General features: G+C 37.7%; 1 protein-coding gene across 4 annotated transcripts in view; it reads right to left on the bottom strand.

Moving 5' to 3' along the window:
* Nucleotides 1-16175, bottom strand: part of PKIB (cAMP-dependent protein kinase inhibitor beta) — a 111540-nt gene that overhangs the window by 16019 nt on the left and 79346 nt on the right. Inside the window, exon 4 of one of the 4 annotated variants that reach the window (XM_059400643.1) lies at nt 9079-9183. The exons of 2 other annotated variants lie outside the window; for them this stretch is intronic. In XM_059400643.1, coding sequence (XP_059256626.1) covers nt 9079-9163 — 85 coding nt within the window. In that variant the 5' untranslated portion in view covers nt 9164-9183. Of the gene's footprint in view, nt 1-9078; nt 9184-16175 lie in introns of those variants that run through there. One more of the 4 variants, XM_059400642.1, reaches the window with a different exon arrangement.

Below are 16175 nucleotides of genomic sequence, written 5' to 3'. Positions count from 1 at the left end.
TGTATATATGCTCATTTGTCTTCAAAAGGAAAAATGCAGTGATACAAAAGAACTAATTTTACTAACGTATACAAATGTTATATATTTATGTGTGTGTGTGTGTGTATGTGCACCATATTCATCAAAACCATTCCTTTAGGAAGCTACACATGTATTCCACCACCTAAAGTATTTTTGTGATTTCATCAGTGCAACCCACTTTATACTCTTATCTAATATAATGGAAGAATAATGCTACATTTAAAATATAACATTATATTTTTACAGTAAACTGTTTTAGTTAAAACCTATCCCAACTGGGGTGCCTGGGTGGCTCAGTGGGTTAAAGCCTCTGCCTTTGGCTCGGGTCACAGTCCCAGAGTCCTGGGATTGAGCCCCGCATTGGGCTCTCTGCTCGGCGGGGAGCCTGCTTCCTCCTCTTCTCTGCCTACTTGTGATCTCTGTCAAATGAATAAACAAACTGATCACACAGTTTTTTGTACAGAAATGACTTCAGGTTTTTTTCAAAGCTTCCTTAAGTAATTTAAATTTGCATATACTCAAAAGAATTCTATTTTGAAATTTCAAAGCAGAGGTTTGAGCAATGACAGCATTACTGAACTACCTTAATATACCCTTGGAATGACTGCCCTTAAATTAGTCCTCATATTTATTAAGCAGTCCAAATGGCGCAATGGAAATTTGGTCACCTAAAAGTGAGCATGTAGTGGAATCTTGCATTGCCTTTTAATAAACTTGCAACTTTCAATAAGACATTTAACTTCTCTGTTAATTAAGTTTCCACATTTATCAAAAGTAGAATTAATATTACCTATTTTACTACCTTGGAACCCAGCAAACTAATGGATATAAATGTGCTCAGTTAACGACCACACAAATGAAATTTGTTTAGTAATCGATCATATCAATTCATAGGCACTATAATAGATTATCATTATAAACATTGATTATCCTGTTAAAATAGGCTTTTCCTTTGGCTCTAGAAACAGCCTCTGACATTGTAAGTTATAAAGACAAGAAAAGATTAACGCAGAGATATTTCCAGAAATTTGGTGTTTAGGCTGGGAAAAGAGCATAAAAAATTACATTCTGCTCCCCGAAGCCCCTCCAAGTTGGCTACCTTTCTGCAATATCTGTTCTAGATAAGCCACCTGTCACAGAAGACCAAATCTCCCTTACACCATTCATCATGGTTTCTCCCTAAGGGTGAACATTTTGTGTAATTCCAGCAACAAACCATGTTTGAGTGTTTCATAAGTTAAGATGTGATTGGAATTATCAATTTCTTCATGACACCTGAAAAACAAGTCTTAATCTGAGTAATAACATAATGACACTATATGGTGAGGAAAGAAGAATCACAAAATTCGTGAGACAATTCTGCTTTCTCAGTAAGCCTCCTCAGCCCATTTGAAACTGTCTTCTCCCTGTTGCTCCTAACCTCCCTTAACTTGCTCTACTTTCCCTTGGCACTTAGTAGCTTGAACGCATATTATAACTTGCTGTGATTGCACTGCTGCCTACTGACTCTCTCCCTCTACTACAATGTAAGTCCCATTAAGGCATAGGTTTCTGTAAGCACAGGTTTTGTAGGCATAGGTTTTTACAGGTTTTTTACTGATGTACCCACAGCACTAAGTCATGCCTGTCATTCACTCAGTAGGTACTGATACAGAGTTTGTTTGCTGAATGAAACCATTCTCCTTCCTTGTCTCTCTTTCAAAAGGAATTATTTTCTTTTTGCATATGAAAATAATATATGCTCATTGTTGGGGAAAAATGATAATTTTTCTGGAAGGAAAAAAAGGAAGTTGCCTTTTACCCATTATCCAGTGACAGCATGATTATAATTCTGGCGCATATCTTCCCAGAATTTTTTCAGCATTCACATACATAGATGGACCAAATATCATACAGGTCTGTATTTTGAAGTTAGAATATATTTATTTTATCTCATTTTTTCATATCTTCTATAAATCATTTGATCATATCTCTTAAAAATATAATTGTTTTCAGGCCAACACAATTCTGAATTTTCAAAGTTTGAAAAAAGAAAATTTTCTAGAAAACCAACATTCCAGGGCATATACCAACTATTTAAAATAGACAGAGCCACAAGCTCAAACATGAAAAACATGACTGAGGCTGAAATCATTCACAGACCTTTCCTTAATTAAATTGGATAAAGTTGATTTATAGGTAAGATGCTTTTTTAAATGTAAACAACTTAAAAAGTTCCAGTAATGTCTTTTTCTCCTAAAAAAATTTTTTTGGGGATGTCTTTTAGTCCCTTTTTGAATAGATTTCATTTTCATCTCTTTTTTTTTTTCTTCCAACTGAGAAAAATGAGAAAATGATTGGGCCTTTTCAAGCTCTGATTTGTTTCCTAAGTTCTTTTCAGTATTTTATTTTTCTTTGCAGAAGAAGAAATCATTTTAGTGTTTCATCAAGCAAAAAATTCAATCAAAATCACAGTAGCAAAAATTTTTAAGCTGTTTTGAGGATTTTCTGGGTCATATAGGCAAAAGAAAATTCCCAACCAAATAGCGAGTAACTTCAGAAAGAAAAGTTATACCATTGAAATATTTTTGTTCGTCAAATTATGTATATTGATGTTTGTCTACAATTAATTTAATAGAGGTGAAATTATTTATATGGATGCATCTAACTTTTTACAAAAGCCTTTTGAAAAAATGATACATTCTGTTACTATGTTTCTTTAATATTATATAAGTTCATTAGAAAAAAATAAATCTTCATGAAAAATGGTATCTAAAATATATTCAATGGGCATAATAAAAAAGTTCAAAGCCAGTATATACAATAATTCTCAAAACAGTTGCACAGAAAAACATGATAAGGGAAATATCCAAAATTTTAACAGTAGTTCTTTGTGAGTGGTGTTATTCTACATGATTTCTATTCTCTTATTTAACTTTGTGTTTTCTAAATTTCCTATGATGAAGATTTTCATTATGTGAAAAAAGGCATAAGCAAGTTTTGAGCACACACCATTTTAAATCACTTTAGTGAGATACAACACATGTGATTCTGTACCGTGGGGTAATCAATATTATCTTTGTTTTAAAGGTAAGAAAACTGAGGATCATAAAAATGAAATGATTTGGCTAAGGAACGGAGCTAGCGAGTGACAGAGGCAAGACTAGAACCCATTTTATCTGACACCTTATACATTGCTCCTTCTATTACATCTCATCAAATATTTGTTGAACAGAGACTCAGCCTTCACTCAGTCAACTGTTATTGAGCATCCTTCATTCAGTGCAAGATACTAGAGAAATAAGACCAAACACTGTAATTACCAGAGTGGGACACACACAAAAAGCATGATGCATGGTCTTTACTCTGAAAAAGTATGTGACCTCACTGTACAGATGAAATACATGTACATGAAAGGGAATGTAAAAACAGAAGTCCACATATGATATATCCACATAAATAGTATAAATGAAAAGCGCCATGGAAGTATAAAAGGTAAATGGCTATTGAATTTTGATAATTAAGAGAAACTTCATAGAAGCTATAGAACACACATCGGACCCTAATATCTGGGAGGGGTTCATACAGATTAAAAAAAAAAAAAAACATGAAAGACTTATCAAGCCAGGGAAATAATTTAAGCTAACTCATGAAGAAGTGAGTATACAAAGCAACTTCTAAGTAAAGGAAAAGGAAACATCTAGCTCTGATGGAATGTCAAGCCACATAGAGTTGGAAAAATAAGTTGGAGCACAGTTATCACTGGAACCCAGATTGCAAAGAAAATGAATGTCATTTAAAAGGAAATTGTGGGAGCACCTGGGTGGCTAAGTTGGTTAAGTATATTCCTCACTCTTGATTTCAGCTCAGGTTATGATCTCAGGGTGGTGAGTTCAAGCCCTGTGTTAGGCTCCATGCTCAGCAGGGAGTCTGCCTTTCTCTCCTCTCTCTCTCTCCCTCTCCTTATGCCCCCACCCCAACCACCGCTCACATATACAAGCTCTCTTTCTCCCTCAAAATAATAAATAAATCTTAAAAAAAAAAAAAAGAGGAGATTGTGTTTGTCCCTCTGATCACTGAGGAACCAGGAACATTTCTATGTCACATAATAAAAGTATGCATAAGATGCACTATGTTAGAGACTACTGTGAAGGAGTCTTGTTCGAAGGCTATTAAAAATGGAAATTCTGTAAGCAAATCCACCGCATGAGTGATATGCTGATTATAAAATTTATATGTAAATGCAACATACCCAAGAATAACTTCTTATTTAAAAAGGAAGGAAAAAGGTAAAAGGACTTACAATGAGGACTCATTATAAAGTTTAAGGACTTAGATCATCAGATATAAAGATTCATTACAAATATTAAGTATTAAGATAGAGTGGCATTCTTCAAGGATAAACAGCATAATAGAATAAAATAGAGATTCCAGAAATAGACACATATACACATGGGTCCTTGATTGCTGAAAAAAGCAAAGCTAGTGATGTGGTCACTGAACCACTGCTGGTGATCTTGGAGGATTCACAGAGAGGAAACACCAGAAAACTAGATATTGACATTGATGGGAAGATTGTTCATCATGGAAAAAACAGATGGGGCTTATAATAATTTGTGACAAAATTCTAGGATTATTAAATCAGGGACTTCAAGTTATGGTGTCTTCCCTTGAATTTTGTATTTAAATACTGTCATATAGATAAGTTGAAAGAACAGTGTGTAACCTCCATTTGATTTCAAGAATTGTTAACAGCTATATTTACTCTTTCTCTGTAAACATACAAACAATTTTTGTCAGTCATTTGAAAGGAAGCTTCTGATAAAACACTCACATCAAATATTTCAGCATGTATTTAAGAACTACTGTCTTCTTTATATCCATATTTCCACTGTATTTCCATGACATTTTTTTTATATACATTGCAATTCTGAGATAATTCCCCCTTTCCCTAAAAGTGTTGCTTTTAGAAATTCCTTTGGGGAAACCAATGGTTTTGTATGTCTGAAAAGATCTATTTTATCCTCATCTTCATGCACTATTGCAGGCTGAAGTTACCTTCTCCAGGCACTTCACAATATTAACACACTTTATTCCATTTTTGTTGTTGAGAAGTTGTGGAATAAGATAATTTTATGTGGCAACTTGGCTCAGCCATAGGGTTCCTAGTGGTTCAAACAATATTCTGGGTATGACTGTGAGGGTGTTTCTGGAATTAACATTTGGGTCAACAGACTGAGTAAAGAAGATTACCTCTCCAATGTGGATGGTCATCGTCCAATCCACTGAATTCCTCTATATAATAAAAGACTAAGTAAGGAAGAGTTTTCTCTCTCTGCCTGTCTCAGGCCCCAGCTAAGGCATCAGTCTCTCTGCTGTCTTTACACTCAGCCTGGGACTGAAACTTAAATCATCACTCTTCTGTTTCTCAGGCAATTCAGACTTGGAAGGGAACTATACTATTGTCTCTCCTGGGTGTCTAGCTTGCTGACTACAGACCTTGGAATTTCTCAATATCCATAATAGCATGAGCCAATTCTTTATAATAAATATATACCCGATTGATTCTGTTTTTCTAGAGAACCCTAATATACTGATGGTATAATTGGTATACCATTTTTGGTATAATGGTATACCATTTTTGGTAGTTTTTTATTTTTTATTTTTTTTTAAGATATTTATTTATTTATTTGATAGCGATCACAAGTAGGCAGAGAGGCAGGCAGAGAGAGAGGAAGGTAAGCAGGCTCCCTGCTGAACAGAGAACCTGATGCGGGGCTTGATTTCAGGACCCTGGGATCATGACCTGAGCTGAAGGCAGAGGCTTTAACCCACTGAGCCACCCAGGCGCCCCCCATTTTTGGTAGTTTGTGGAGTCTATTTTTGTGGCTTATTTTGAGGATTTACTCTTTGGTGTCCTGAAATGTCATACAAGGTGCCTAAGAACCTTTATTTTTAATCCTTCTTAAGATTTGTTAGTATTCCTGAATTTAAGACTTTCATCGATTCTGGAAAATTCTCAGGTGGTATTTATTTGAATACCACTTTAATCCTTTATTATTTCCTTGGGAATTCCAATTAGACACATGAGATAGACAGTCTATTAACCATGCCTCTCAGCCTTTCATAGTTTCCCTTTCTTTCGTTTCTATGGGCTATATTCTGCATAATGTCTTCCGACCTATCTTCCCATTCACTAGTTATCGCTTCCTCTGTGTCTAACATGCTACATAAACTACACATCAAGTTTTAATCTATATTTTCCATTTATAGACAACCTGTTTTGCCTTTTTTCAAGTCTGCCTCACTGTATTATATTTTGATCTTTATTCACACATAAATACCCTCGTTTATCTTTTCAAATATATTGTCTATTTTTAAAAAATTTTTATGAATAATCCTAATATCTGAATTCTTTATACTGTGATTGTGTTGTATAATCTGTAAACTGTATAATCTAAACTGTAATTATGCTGTATAATCTACAAACTGTATAATCTATCTCATTGTAACTTATTTCCTTGCATGTTTAATGATTTATGGTTGTAAACTTACATTTTTAAAAAACTTTTTCCTAGAAATTACCTGAGACCCTAATTAAAGTGTTTTCCTTTATACAGGCTCTGAATTTGCCTCTACTGGGGTCTGGGAGCACTACCAAATTGGTCAGCCTTAAATTCTCAGCATGAAATTTTTCACACTACAAAGTTGCAAACCTGCAACCCCTTGTAATAAGTGATCAAGAGAATTTTCCCTCCTTTTCCACACAAGTCAAGGACAAGACTGGCAAGTATCCATACTGTTTTCCTTTGAAGGTTAGGGTTTTGCCACATTGTCACTGAACTGAGTATGTCACTCTTCAATAGCCTAAGCCTTATACTAGGAACTCAGTTTGATCTCCCAACTTGAGTGGTTCTTAAGTTTCTTTCCTTGTTCCCAGAGCATGGCTTTTTAAAACGGAAATTGTGAATTACTGGGGAACTCAGGGAACTGAGTACACCATTCACATGCCTCTAGATTTGGGATTTTTCATTGTTCTGGGATTATGACAAATAATCTTGTCAACATGAGCATCCATTTTTAAAAAGTTTTGAAGAGGGGGCACCTGTGTGGCTCAGTTAGTTAGGTGTCTAATTCTTGATTTTTGTTCAGTCATGATCTCAGAGTCATAAGCAAAAGCCCTGCATAGGGGATCCATGATGGGCATGGAGTTTGCTTAAGATTCTCTTTGTCCCTCTCCCAAGCATGTGTGCATGCTCTAAATAAATAAATAAGCAAAATCTTAAAAAAAATTTTTTTTTAATATATCCTACATTGTAGAGCATTGTGTACTAGGGCTTTCTAAAGGACATTAAGTTTTCCATTATTTTATAAAAGGGAGTTCTAGATAAGTTTCAATATTTTTTTAAAATAATGCTCACTGTCTTGTTTGATGGTATAGTGGTAGAGACAAAGGGGTTTTGTTTTATTTTTATATTTTTTATTTATTTTTATTTATTTTTTTTTATAAACATATAATGTATTTTTATCCCCAGGGGTACAGGTATGTGAATCGCCAGGTTTACACACTTCACAGCACTCACCACAGCACATACCCTCCCCAATGTCCATAACCCCACCCCCCTCTCCCAAACCTCCTCCCCCCAGCAACCCTCAGTTTGTTTTGTGAGATTAAGAGTCACTTATGGTTTGTCTCCCTCCCAGTCCCATCTTTTTTCATTCATTCTTCTCCTACCCCCTTAACCCCCATGTTTTTATATTTTAAGTCATCTCTATATCCAACATGGGGCTCAAACTTATAACCCTATGATCAAGAGTTGGATTCTCTACCAACTGTGCCAGCCAGGTGTTCCTCAATAATTTTTTTATCCAAGTAATAGCAAGATACTCATTTTATTCAGTCAAAAAACAGATGTACAATGATATAAATGCATTATTCTTTAACGGACCTGATTTTAATCCACAGATTCCTGTTTTTCCTTCAGAGAAGAAAACAGTCTTGTGATTTCAAGTGTAATCATTCATTTCCACATTAAAATTTATTCTCTCTAGGGTAAATTTCCAACCAATTCACAATCATACACAGAATTCATTTCTCCATGTGGTGTAAAGCCTAAAATTAAGGCTCAATATTATATGCTGCCTTGACATATGGTAAAATTGGGAGGGCTTCAAATAGCCTAAATATAAAAGTTTCCCTCCCCACTCTGTTCTCAAGGATAAGGTATGCTAGCCAAACAATCAGAGGGACCAGGCACAGTTCCTATTTATCCTTTTGCAAGCCTGTGGAATATTCAAACAAACCAATCATATCACCTTGTAAGAACCAGGAGGCATCACACACTCATATTACTACAAAGTAGGCCTCCTATTGTCCTCGGTTGGTTACTCTGTGTCTAAGTACAATCCCTGTGAAGCCCTGCATGGCCTTCAGTATCCTTCTCCCTGAGCTATAAATATATGTGACTAAAAATTTGCTGTCAATCTCATCTGTCCAGTGGCAAGTGCTGAGTGTCTGGCTATTCCCATACCCACAGGGCAGGAATCTCTCCCTTACCAATGGGGCGAATAAGAAACCACTGTGTCCCAAACCACATGACATGCTCCACCATGACTGAGGACACCTGGTCAGCCTCAATTAACTGCTCTTGGTTAGCTAAACTGATTCTGTGATATGGTAAGTCTGCCTGGGAAGGAATAGCTAATTGCTGGCAGATCTGGGCTATGTCCTGTGTGGTATTCTGTTGTCTTTGCTAGGCATTGCCATCACTTTCCACCCTAAAACTCTCTTGTCCCCAAGATGAGAATCATTATTTCACTGCATCCTGCTATAACCTGGTGATGTCAGGTTTAGTCTGTTTGGGAGGTCGTCTTTGTTTACCAAGGATCAGCCTAAGTCACTGTGGCTGGCCTGGTGACTATCATCAGCTGCTTGGGAAGCTATACAGACATTGTGATTGTGCACCTCTGGGACAGGCCCACAGATAGCCTTTTTGCGATATTTGTGGAAAGAAAGGAGATCACCACCCCATAGAGAATTAAGCATGGTATCCCAGTTGTTCATGCAAGGGTAGTGACCTTGCTGGTTTCCTGTGCTGCTGCTCCCCTTGCCACTGTTGCTTGCGCTCTCCTGACCCTCAGGAGTATCGAGGTGCACATCCATCTTGGCCTGTGGCCCAGGGGCTGGTGAAAAAAAAAAGGTGGGGGAGGAAGGAACATTGGTACTCAACTGCTCTCCCAAAATAAAACTCACAGCCAGTGTACCTAGGCTTTGCTCAGTATTTCTGTCTACCAACAGACCAAAGGACTAATCTTGCAATCATTGGCCTTATGGTCTCCATCCAAGTTTACTGGATGTGGACCTTGATTCCAGGAAGACTGGAATTCCCTGGACAAAGAGGCACCCCCGACAAAGAAGGCTATCAAGCTCCTGAAACTTTCCCCATAAATACCCCGAAGGTGTGCACTATAGGTGATTGTGCAGACAGAAACTGAAAGCTGCAACTTTACATGGCTAAAAACCTAAAATATTTCAAATTTGTGGAATTTGAACAGAGGAAAAAAAGAAAGAAAGAATTCCACATGACAGAGGAGGTGGGGCCACAGCAGAGGAGGGTTTTGATCCAACAAGCCTGTTAGTAGACCACTCCGCTGCTCCCCATGTGTCTGTTGCAACAAAGACCCTAATCCTCCACAAAACACCCACGGCACCCTTGTGGCATCATGAAGGGGTTAATTCAAACTGAATTTAAGCCCACGGTCTATAAACCAACTACTGCTATTGGGGATGTCCCCAACCTTGATGATACTGATTTGAGGTTCTCTGGGGGAAGAAACTTATAAGTATGATGGGAGTAGAGAGCACCATTCCCCACCTCACCCTCATTCCTCACCTATATCCGGTGACCAAATAATAATAATAAGATAAATTTAAAAAAAAGAAAAGAAAGAAAGAATGCTGGATACAAGGAGAGAAAACCAACAAGAAACAACTTAAAACAAAGGTCCACAATTTGACCTCACTGGAAATCCAAAATTTACTAGAAACATTTATATAGCAAAAAATAAAAGGACACTGATTTGTGTGCCTTTATAATATATATTCTGAATTAATTTTCTAAAGATTTATTTATTTATTTATTTAAGAGAGAGAGAGAGAGAGAGGTGAGGGAGGGGCATTAGGAGAGAATCTCTAACCAGACCTCCTGCTCTGCCTAGAACCCAACATGGGGTTCAATCCCATGACCTTAACTGAAACCAAGAGTTGAATGCTTAACTGACTGAGGCACCAAGGCACCCCTGAATTAATTTTACTATCTGCAGAAATTCATCGATTGATCTTAACAAATACTAAGGCTAAAATTACAGTTATACCTTGAATCCCACTATAATAAACATGGTATCCCCTACCATGAGGGAGTTACTAAATATAAGGTAGAACACAAAGAGGTATGACTCTCCTTAACTATAGGAAATTCCGTCTAGCTTAAATTCCCTATGGCTATAGTACTCATTGCCCTAAAATATCCCATAGTGAGCATGGATACTCTGACCCAATAAAAAATAGATGAAAATTACTGGCTTAACAAAATAAGAACTCAGGACCCATCCCTTACTCTTTACTCTCTCAACCTCATTAAATAGTTAACATGACTCAATGTAATTTAAAACAATGTCCTCAAGGATTAAAAACTTGAGTGAATCCTTCCCTGATTCCATTGGTATTCCATTTAACAGCCTTATTTGGCTTGTTCCTTAAATCTGGAACAAATGAATGGTGGCCTGTAGTTGATTGCTGCAACTGTGATGCCACATGCCATCCCATTAAGGTCTCTACAGCCAACAACCTAATTACTGAAATTGCTGATTCCATCCAATCAGCACTGGGCTCCATGTTCAGCGAGGTGTCTGCTTGGGATTCTCTCTCTCCCTCTATCTCTGCACCTCCCCACTCCTATGCTCTGTAAATAAATAAATAAAATCTTAAAAAAAAAAGAAAAAGAAAAAAGAAAAAAAGAAACAGGTATTGACCTTCTCAGCACTCACATGGCTAAGACAATTTTACCATCTTTAGTCCCTTTTGGGTTCTGGAGGTAACATATTCTTCAATAACAAATTTTACTTAATGTCACTAAAGTTGTTATTTAAAAATTAGTTCACCTTGAAAGGGGATCCCACCAATAAAAGTCTCTAAAAATCTGTCAAAACTGAAATCAACAGGCACTCCAGTTTGTGCCCTCAGAAACCTCTTCACCAGAGAGGCTTTAGTAACCATCTTTCACAGCTCCTAGAGTTTCTGGACCACCTATGCTGGCCATAAGTTGCCCATGGAATTCTGATGTAAGAAAGTGCCTTTCCTGGCTTGGCACTATATACCATTAAAATGGCAATTATTGGCCATATAGTAGGTTTTTCTGGAAATAAAGCTCTCATAAACTTTGAGCCTGTGACCCGTTGTACCTGGCTAGCCATTAAGCCTTGAGTCATTAAAGCAGCACTCCAAAAGCTCAGCATAGCTTCTGAGCCTTCCTTGCTACTGGATAAAGTCAAATCTGGACCCTCTGATATAACCCACCTGCAGAAGGGGTGTCCTGGCTTCAGTCTCTCGACAGATGCCACAATGCTGATGGAGGCCATCTCATTCCCAGAGCCCTAAGCTACTTGGCAAGCCCGTTAGAATCAAATGAATCACCAGCAGTGGGAGTTCATACATTTTACTGATGATATCACCACCATCATACATCAGTGGAGAGCCGCTGTTTTCATCCCTTAACCAGAATGTCCCTGATAAAGGGAAAAACCTAAGGGTCAGGATGATTGGTACACCTTAGGCAGTAACAACTGGCCCCATCTGTACATTTTTGTATATTGCCTAAGAGTTGCCTCCTTTTTTGTAAAGAACTCTGGGAATCTCTTCACAGATACCTAAAATAAAAATCAAGGTAACAGATTTCTCTACACGTACCGACTACAATACAAAGCTTCACGAGGATACCCCTTATCCCCTTTGGAGTTCTAAGTACACTAATAGTGACCAAAGCACTCATCTCACTTGTCAGAATACATAATACTGGGATCTTGAAGAAAGCATTCAAACTTTCAGCTTCTCTATAGGACCCAGGCAGTGAGCCCCAGGCAGCAAGTTCAATTGAGAGGCTGAAAGGGCTCCTCAAAGTACTATTTAAGTCACAAAGTAAAAAATTCATGCCTGCCGACCCCTGAGGATATCCACTTTTTACAATAATGCCACACAGATTTAGACCGCACATGGCCTAACCACAAGTTCCCTCCCCACACTGCCCTTGTAGATAAGGCCCCTTTGCCAAACAACCCTCCCTCTATCAAAGGGACCAGACACAATTCCTCTGATCCCTGAATAGCAGATTTCAGTTTCCTGACTGCCTGCAGAATTATTCAGACAAGCCAATCATATCTTCCCACATGAACCAAGAAGAACCCCAGATTCTTTTCTTTTTCTTTAAGATTTTTATTTATTTATTTGACAGAGAGAGATTAAGCAAGAACAAGGGGAGAGAGAGAAGCAGGCTTTATCTCAGGACCCTGAGATCATGACTGAGCCAATGGCCACTCAATCAACTGAGATACCCAGGTGCCCTGGAACCCCACTTTCTTACTACTATAGAGCCTGCCTCCCACAGCCCTGTTGTTCACTCTGTTCCCAAGTACATGCCCTAGGTAGTCCTGAATATTGTCTGCCTACCCAAAGCTGTGAATATATGTGACTAATAAACTGCTCCTGATTTCATACAGTCTCCTCTGTCCAGTGTCAGGTGTCATGTGTTTACCATCCCCACAATCCTCAGGTGGGAATCTCTCCTTCAACAATGGGGTGAATATGAGGCAACTAAAACACCAACAGCAATACCACTCTCCTTTCTCTCTTGAAAGGGAGCCTTAAGTATTAGGGAGGAGAGACATCTGGTTTGCAGATGGCCTGTGACCAGGCATACCCTCATAAAGTTACAACTTGTCTTGTTCATCATTGTGCGCTGAGATCCACTGCTATCATCTCATGCATGACCAGGACCTCAGATAGAGGTATGTGCGTCTGCATCCTTGTTGTTCCAACCCTAGGGTATTTAGGGCTTAGGGTCTATTTAAACCACCCTGTGCCCTTCTTGAGTTCATTTCAGTCTTTCTCCTGCACCCCTTTGGGGCCTACATGGCCCATCTGCTGAGGCGCTTCTCCTCACCATTGCTCCTCTATCTTTCTAGGGTCCTACTAAATAGGAAGCTTCTTGAAGCTAGCATGTTTCCTTGAGAATTAAGTCACAGTTCTGTCTATACTTGGATTTCCTAACCACATTCAAATTTCTATTGCTTAATTCCTCTGTAACACAACCCAGAAAACGGGTTCTGGGCATCTTCCCAGAGACTCAGATAACACCCAGGGCCTTGTCCCATCTTGAATTGCTCTCCCACCAGCTAATGAAAGACTCAATTCTCTTGCCAGAAACAAAAACTATTATGTTTTCATGTACTCTTTCCCACTCTGAAGTCTGTTTTCAACTCTCCAGGTTCAAATGCATTAAAAAATCCTTTCTCTCAGAGTCAGGTTATTTCCGGAGATAACTCTGATTTCTGACACTTCGGCTTTTGGTTTGCATTTTAAAAAACTAATCAGGGCTGCCTGGGTGGTCCAGTTGGTCGGTCAGGTTATCCATCTGACTCTTTGTTTTGGCTCAGGTCATGATCAGGGTCATGAGATCAAGTCCCATGTTGGGTTCTCATGCCCAGCATAGGGTCTGTTTAGGATTCTCTTCTCTACCCCTCTTGCTTTTGCTCTTTCTCTAAAAATAAATAAATAAATCTTTTTAAAAAACTACTTGGAAACTTAAGTGAACATGTATCATTACACAACAAATAATGTCTATAGAAAACATTAAAGGAAGTGTAAAGGAATAATTATTTTAATTATCAGCTGTACACCTTTAAAATAACCACTCTTAATTGAGCCTTTACTTACCTAGGTATAATGGATTGCTTTATATACATTATTTTATTTACTCTTTACCACAAATGTTAGAGATACAAGGTCAGGTGAGATAGGGTGGGGATTATACCCATAATTCAAACGAGACAACCAAAAATTGAATCTTCCAGATATTTGGAACTTGCTCCAAATTAGGATTTAAGCCCTGTTATGTGTGATTCCAAAACACGGTTTTTCATCATTTCATTTTATTGCCTCCCTTCTAGAATCATCAACCCTTAGAAGTTTAGAAGAGATTAGATGGCATAGAAATATGCCCAGAATTATAAAGTTAGGGACAGACACCACCTAAAATTTGCCTACTATGCCATATACCATTCACATGAATCATCTTATCAAGAATATTTTCTTGGGACGCCTGGGTGGCTCAGTTGGTTGAGCAGCTGCCTTCGGCTCAGGTCATGATCCCAGCGTCCTGGGATCGAGTCCCACATTGGGCTCCTTGCTCCACAGGGAGCCTGCTTCTCCCTCTGACTCTGCCTTCCACTCTGTCTGCCTATGCTCACTCTCGCTCGCTCTCTCTCTCTGACAAATAAATAAATAAAATCTTTGAAAAAAAAAAAAAGAATATTTTCTTGATTTGAACTTCATATTCTCCATAGTGTTGGACCAAACTCATAACATTTTTCAAACAATTCATCTAATATAAAAATTTCCATTCAATTTTGAGTCTTAAAAATAAAGATCATATAATTGTAATAATAAGTACTTTGAATAAAAATCAATTTTTTCTCTTTGTACGTCTAATTAACTATTACATGACTTACAATATACAGTATAATTATATAATCTGTGAACACACACATTCAGATGTCTTAAAATTCTTTTCTAGAGTAAAATGAGAGCAAATTCTTATTGCTGGTGGTATAATATTCTCTATAATCTAATTATTGCTATTTTCAGGTTGTTACTTTTACTTTTCAACTTATCTTATATCATAAGTAGCAGAATTCAATGAAAATAGTAAGAGGTCAATATAAACTTTTATGTAAAAACCATAAAACTTTTTGTTAGGGGGGAGGGTAATTTTAGACTATTTAATTGCTTATTTATTTATTTTTCCTGTATCCTATCTTTGCGGTTCTAGTTGGCATTTTGTGGAAAGACATTTTATGATTACAAAGGAGAGGACCCCCCCCAACAAATGCAACAAAGGAAATCTACTATTAGATTCCCTAGGGTAATTGACTAGGGATGGCAATGTATTTATCAGGCTGTTTAGTCATTTTTCTTTTTTTTTTTTTAAAGATTTTAATTATTTATTTGACAGAGAGAGAGATCACAAGTAGGCAGAGAGGGGGAAGCAGGCTCCCCGAAGAGCAGAGAGCTCGATCCCAGAACCCTGGGATTATGACCGGAGCTGAAGGCAGAGGCTTTAACCCAGAGAGCCACCCAGGCGCCCCTGTTTAGTCATTTTTGTACAGTAAGACAAGTATGCATTTTACTATAAAATTCTGAACTTTCCCCTTGAAAGCTGTAACTATGATTTTGTGACCTTCGTCAAGCTGCCCCAGCTATATACACCTTGGCTCAAAGATCCTTTAGCTCAGTAGCTGCTAAATGATCAGGCACTCTGCTTCACCCATCTGCTCTAACAGGGACCTCCATGGAATTTTTTAATAAGCTTTGGATACTTTCTTTTTATAGCTTTGCCAACATAATCATAACACATCCTAACACCAGACAGTGTAAATTAATTCCTCTTCTGTCTTATGAGACACTTCACAGAGAAGAATCAGATTTTCACCTTAACACTTGATTAAATTGTGGAAAGAAGAAGACCAAAAAATAGGTCTCTTGGAGAACTGTATCTCACTTATGCCAGCCTGGAGATTAAAAGTAAATTTAAAGCAAATTAGCTCTTTCTAAGATTTATTTATTTTTGTAAGTCTTGATGGAGGGAAGGGAGAAAAATAAAGAGAGGGGGCAAGGGTGGGTAAAAAGCCTATTTAACGAAAATTAATCTTATGCCAGATGAACTAGAGATTCCCAAATTTACCTGCCCATCAGGCTCACCTGGGTAGTCAGTTAACAATACAGACTAGAACCTCCAACTCAGTGTGTTTAACACCACGTGCATTGTAAGCATCCAGGGAGATTCATGCTGTCACACAAATCTGAGAATGACGGAACTGGAATCGAGGTTATTTATAAGCTATTG

Source organism: Mustela nigripes, chromosome 5 (genome assembly GCF_022355385.1).
Source record: "Mustela nigripes isolate SB6536 chromosome 5, MUSNIG.SB6536, whole genome shotgun sequence".
NCBI lineage: Eukaryota > Metazoa > Chordata > Mammalia > Carnivora > Mustelidae > Mustela > Mustela nigripes.
Note: the sequence above shows the minus strand (reverse complement) of the source record. Positions and strands in the feature narration are given on the sequence as shown.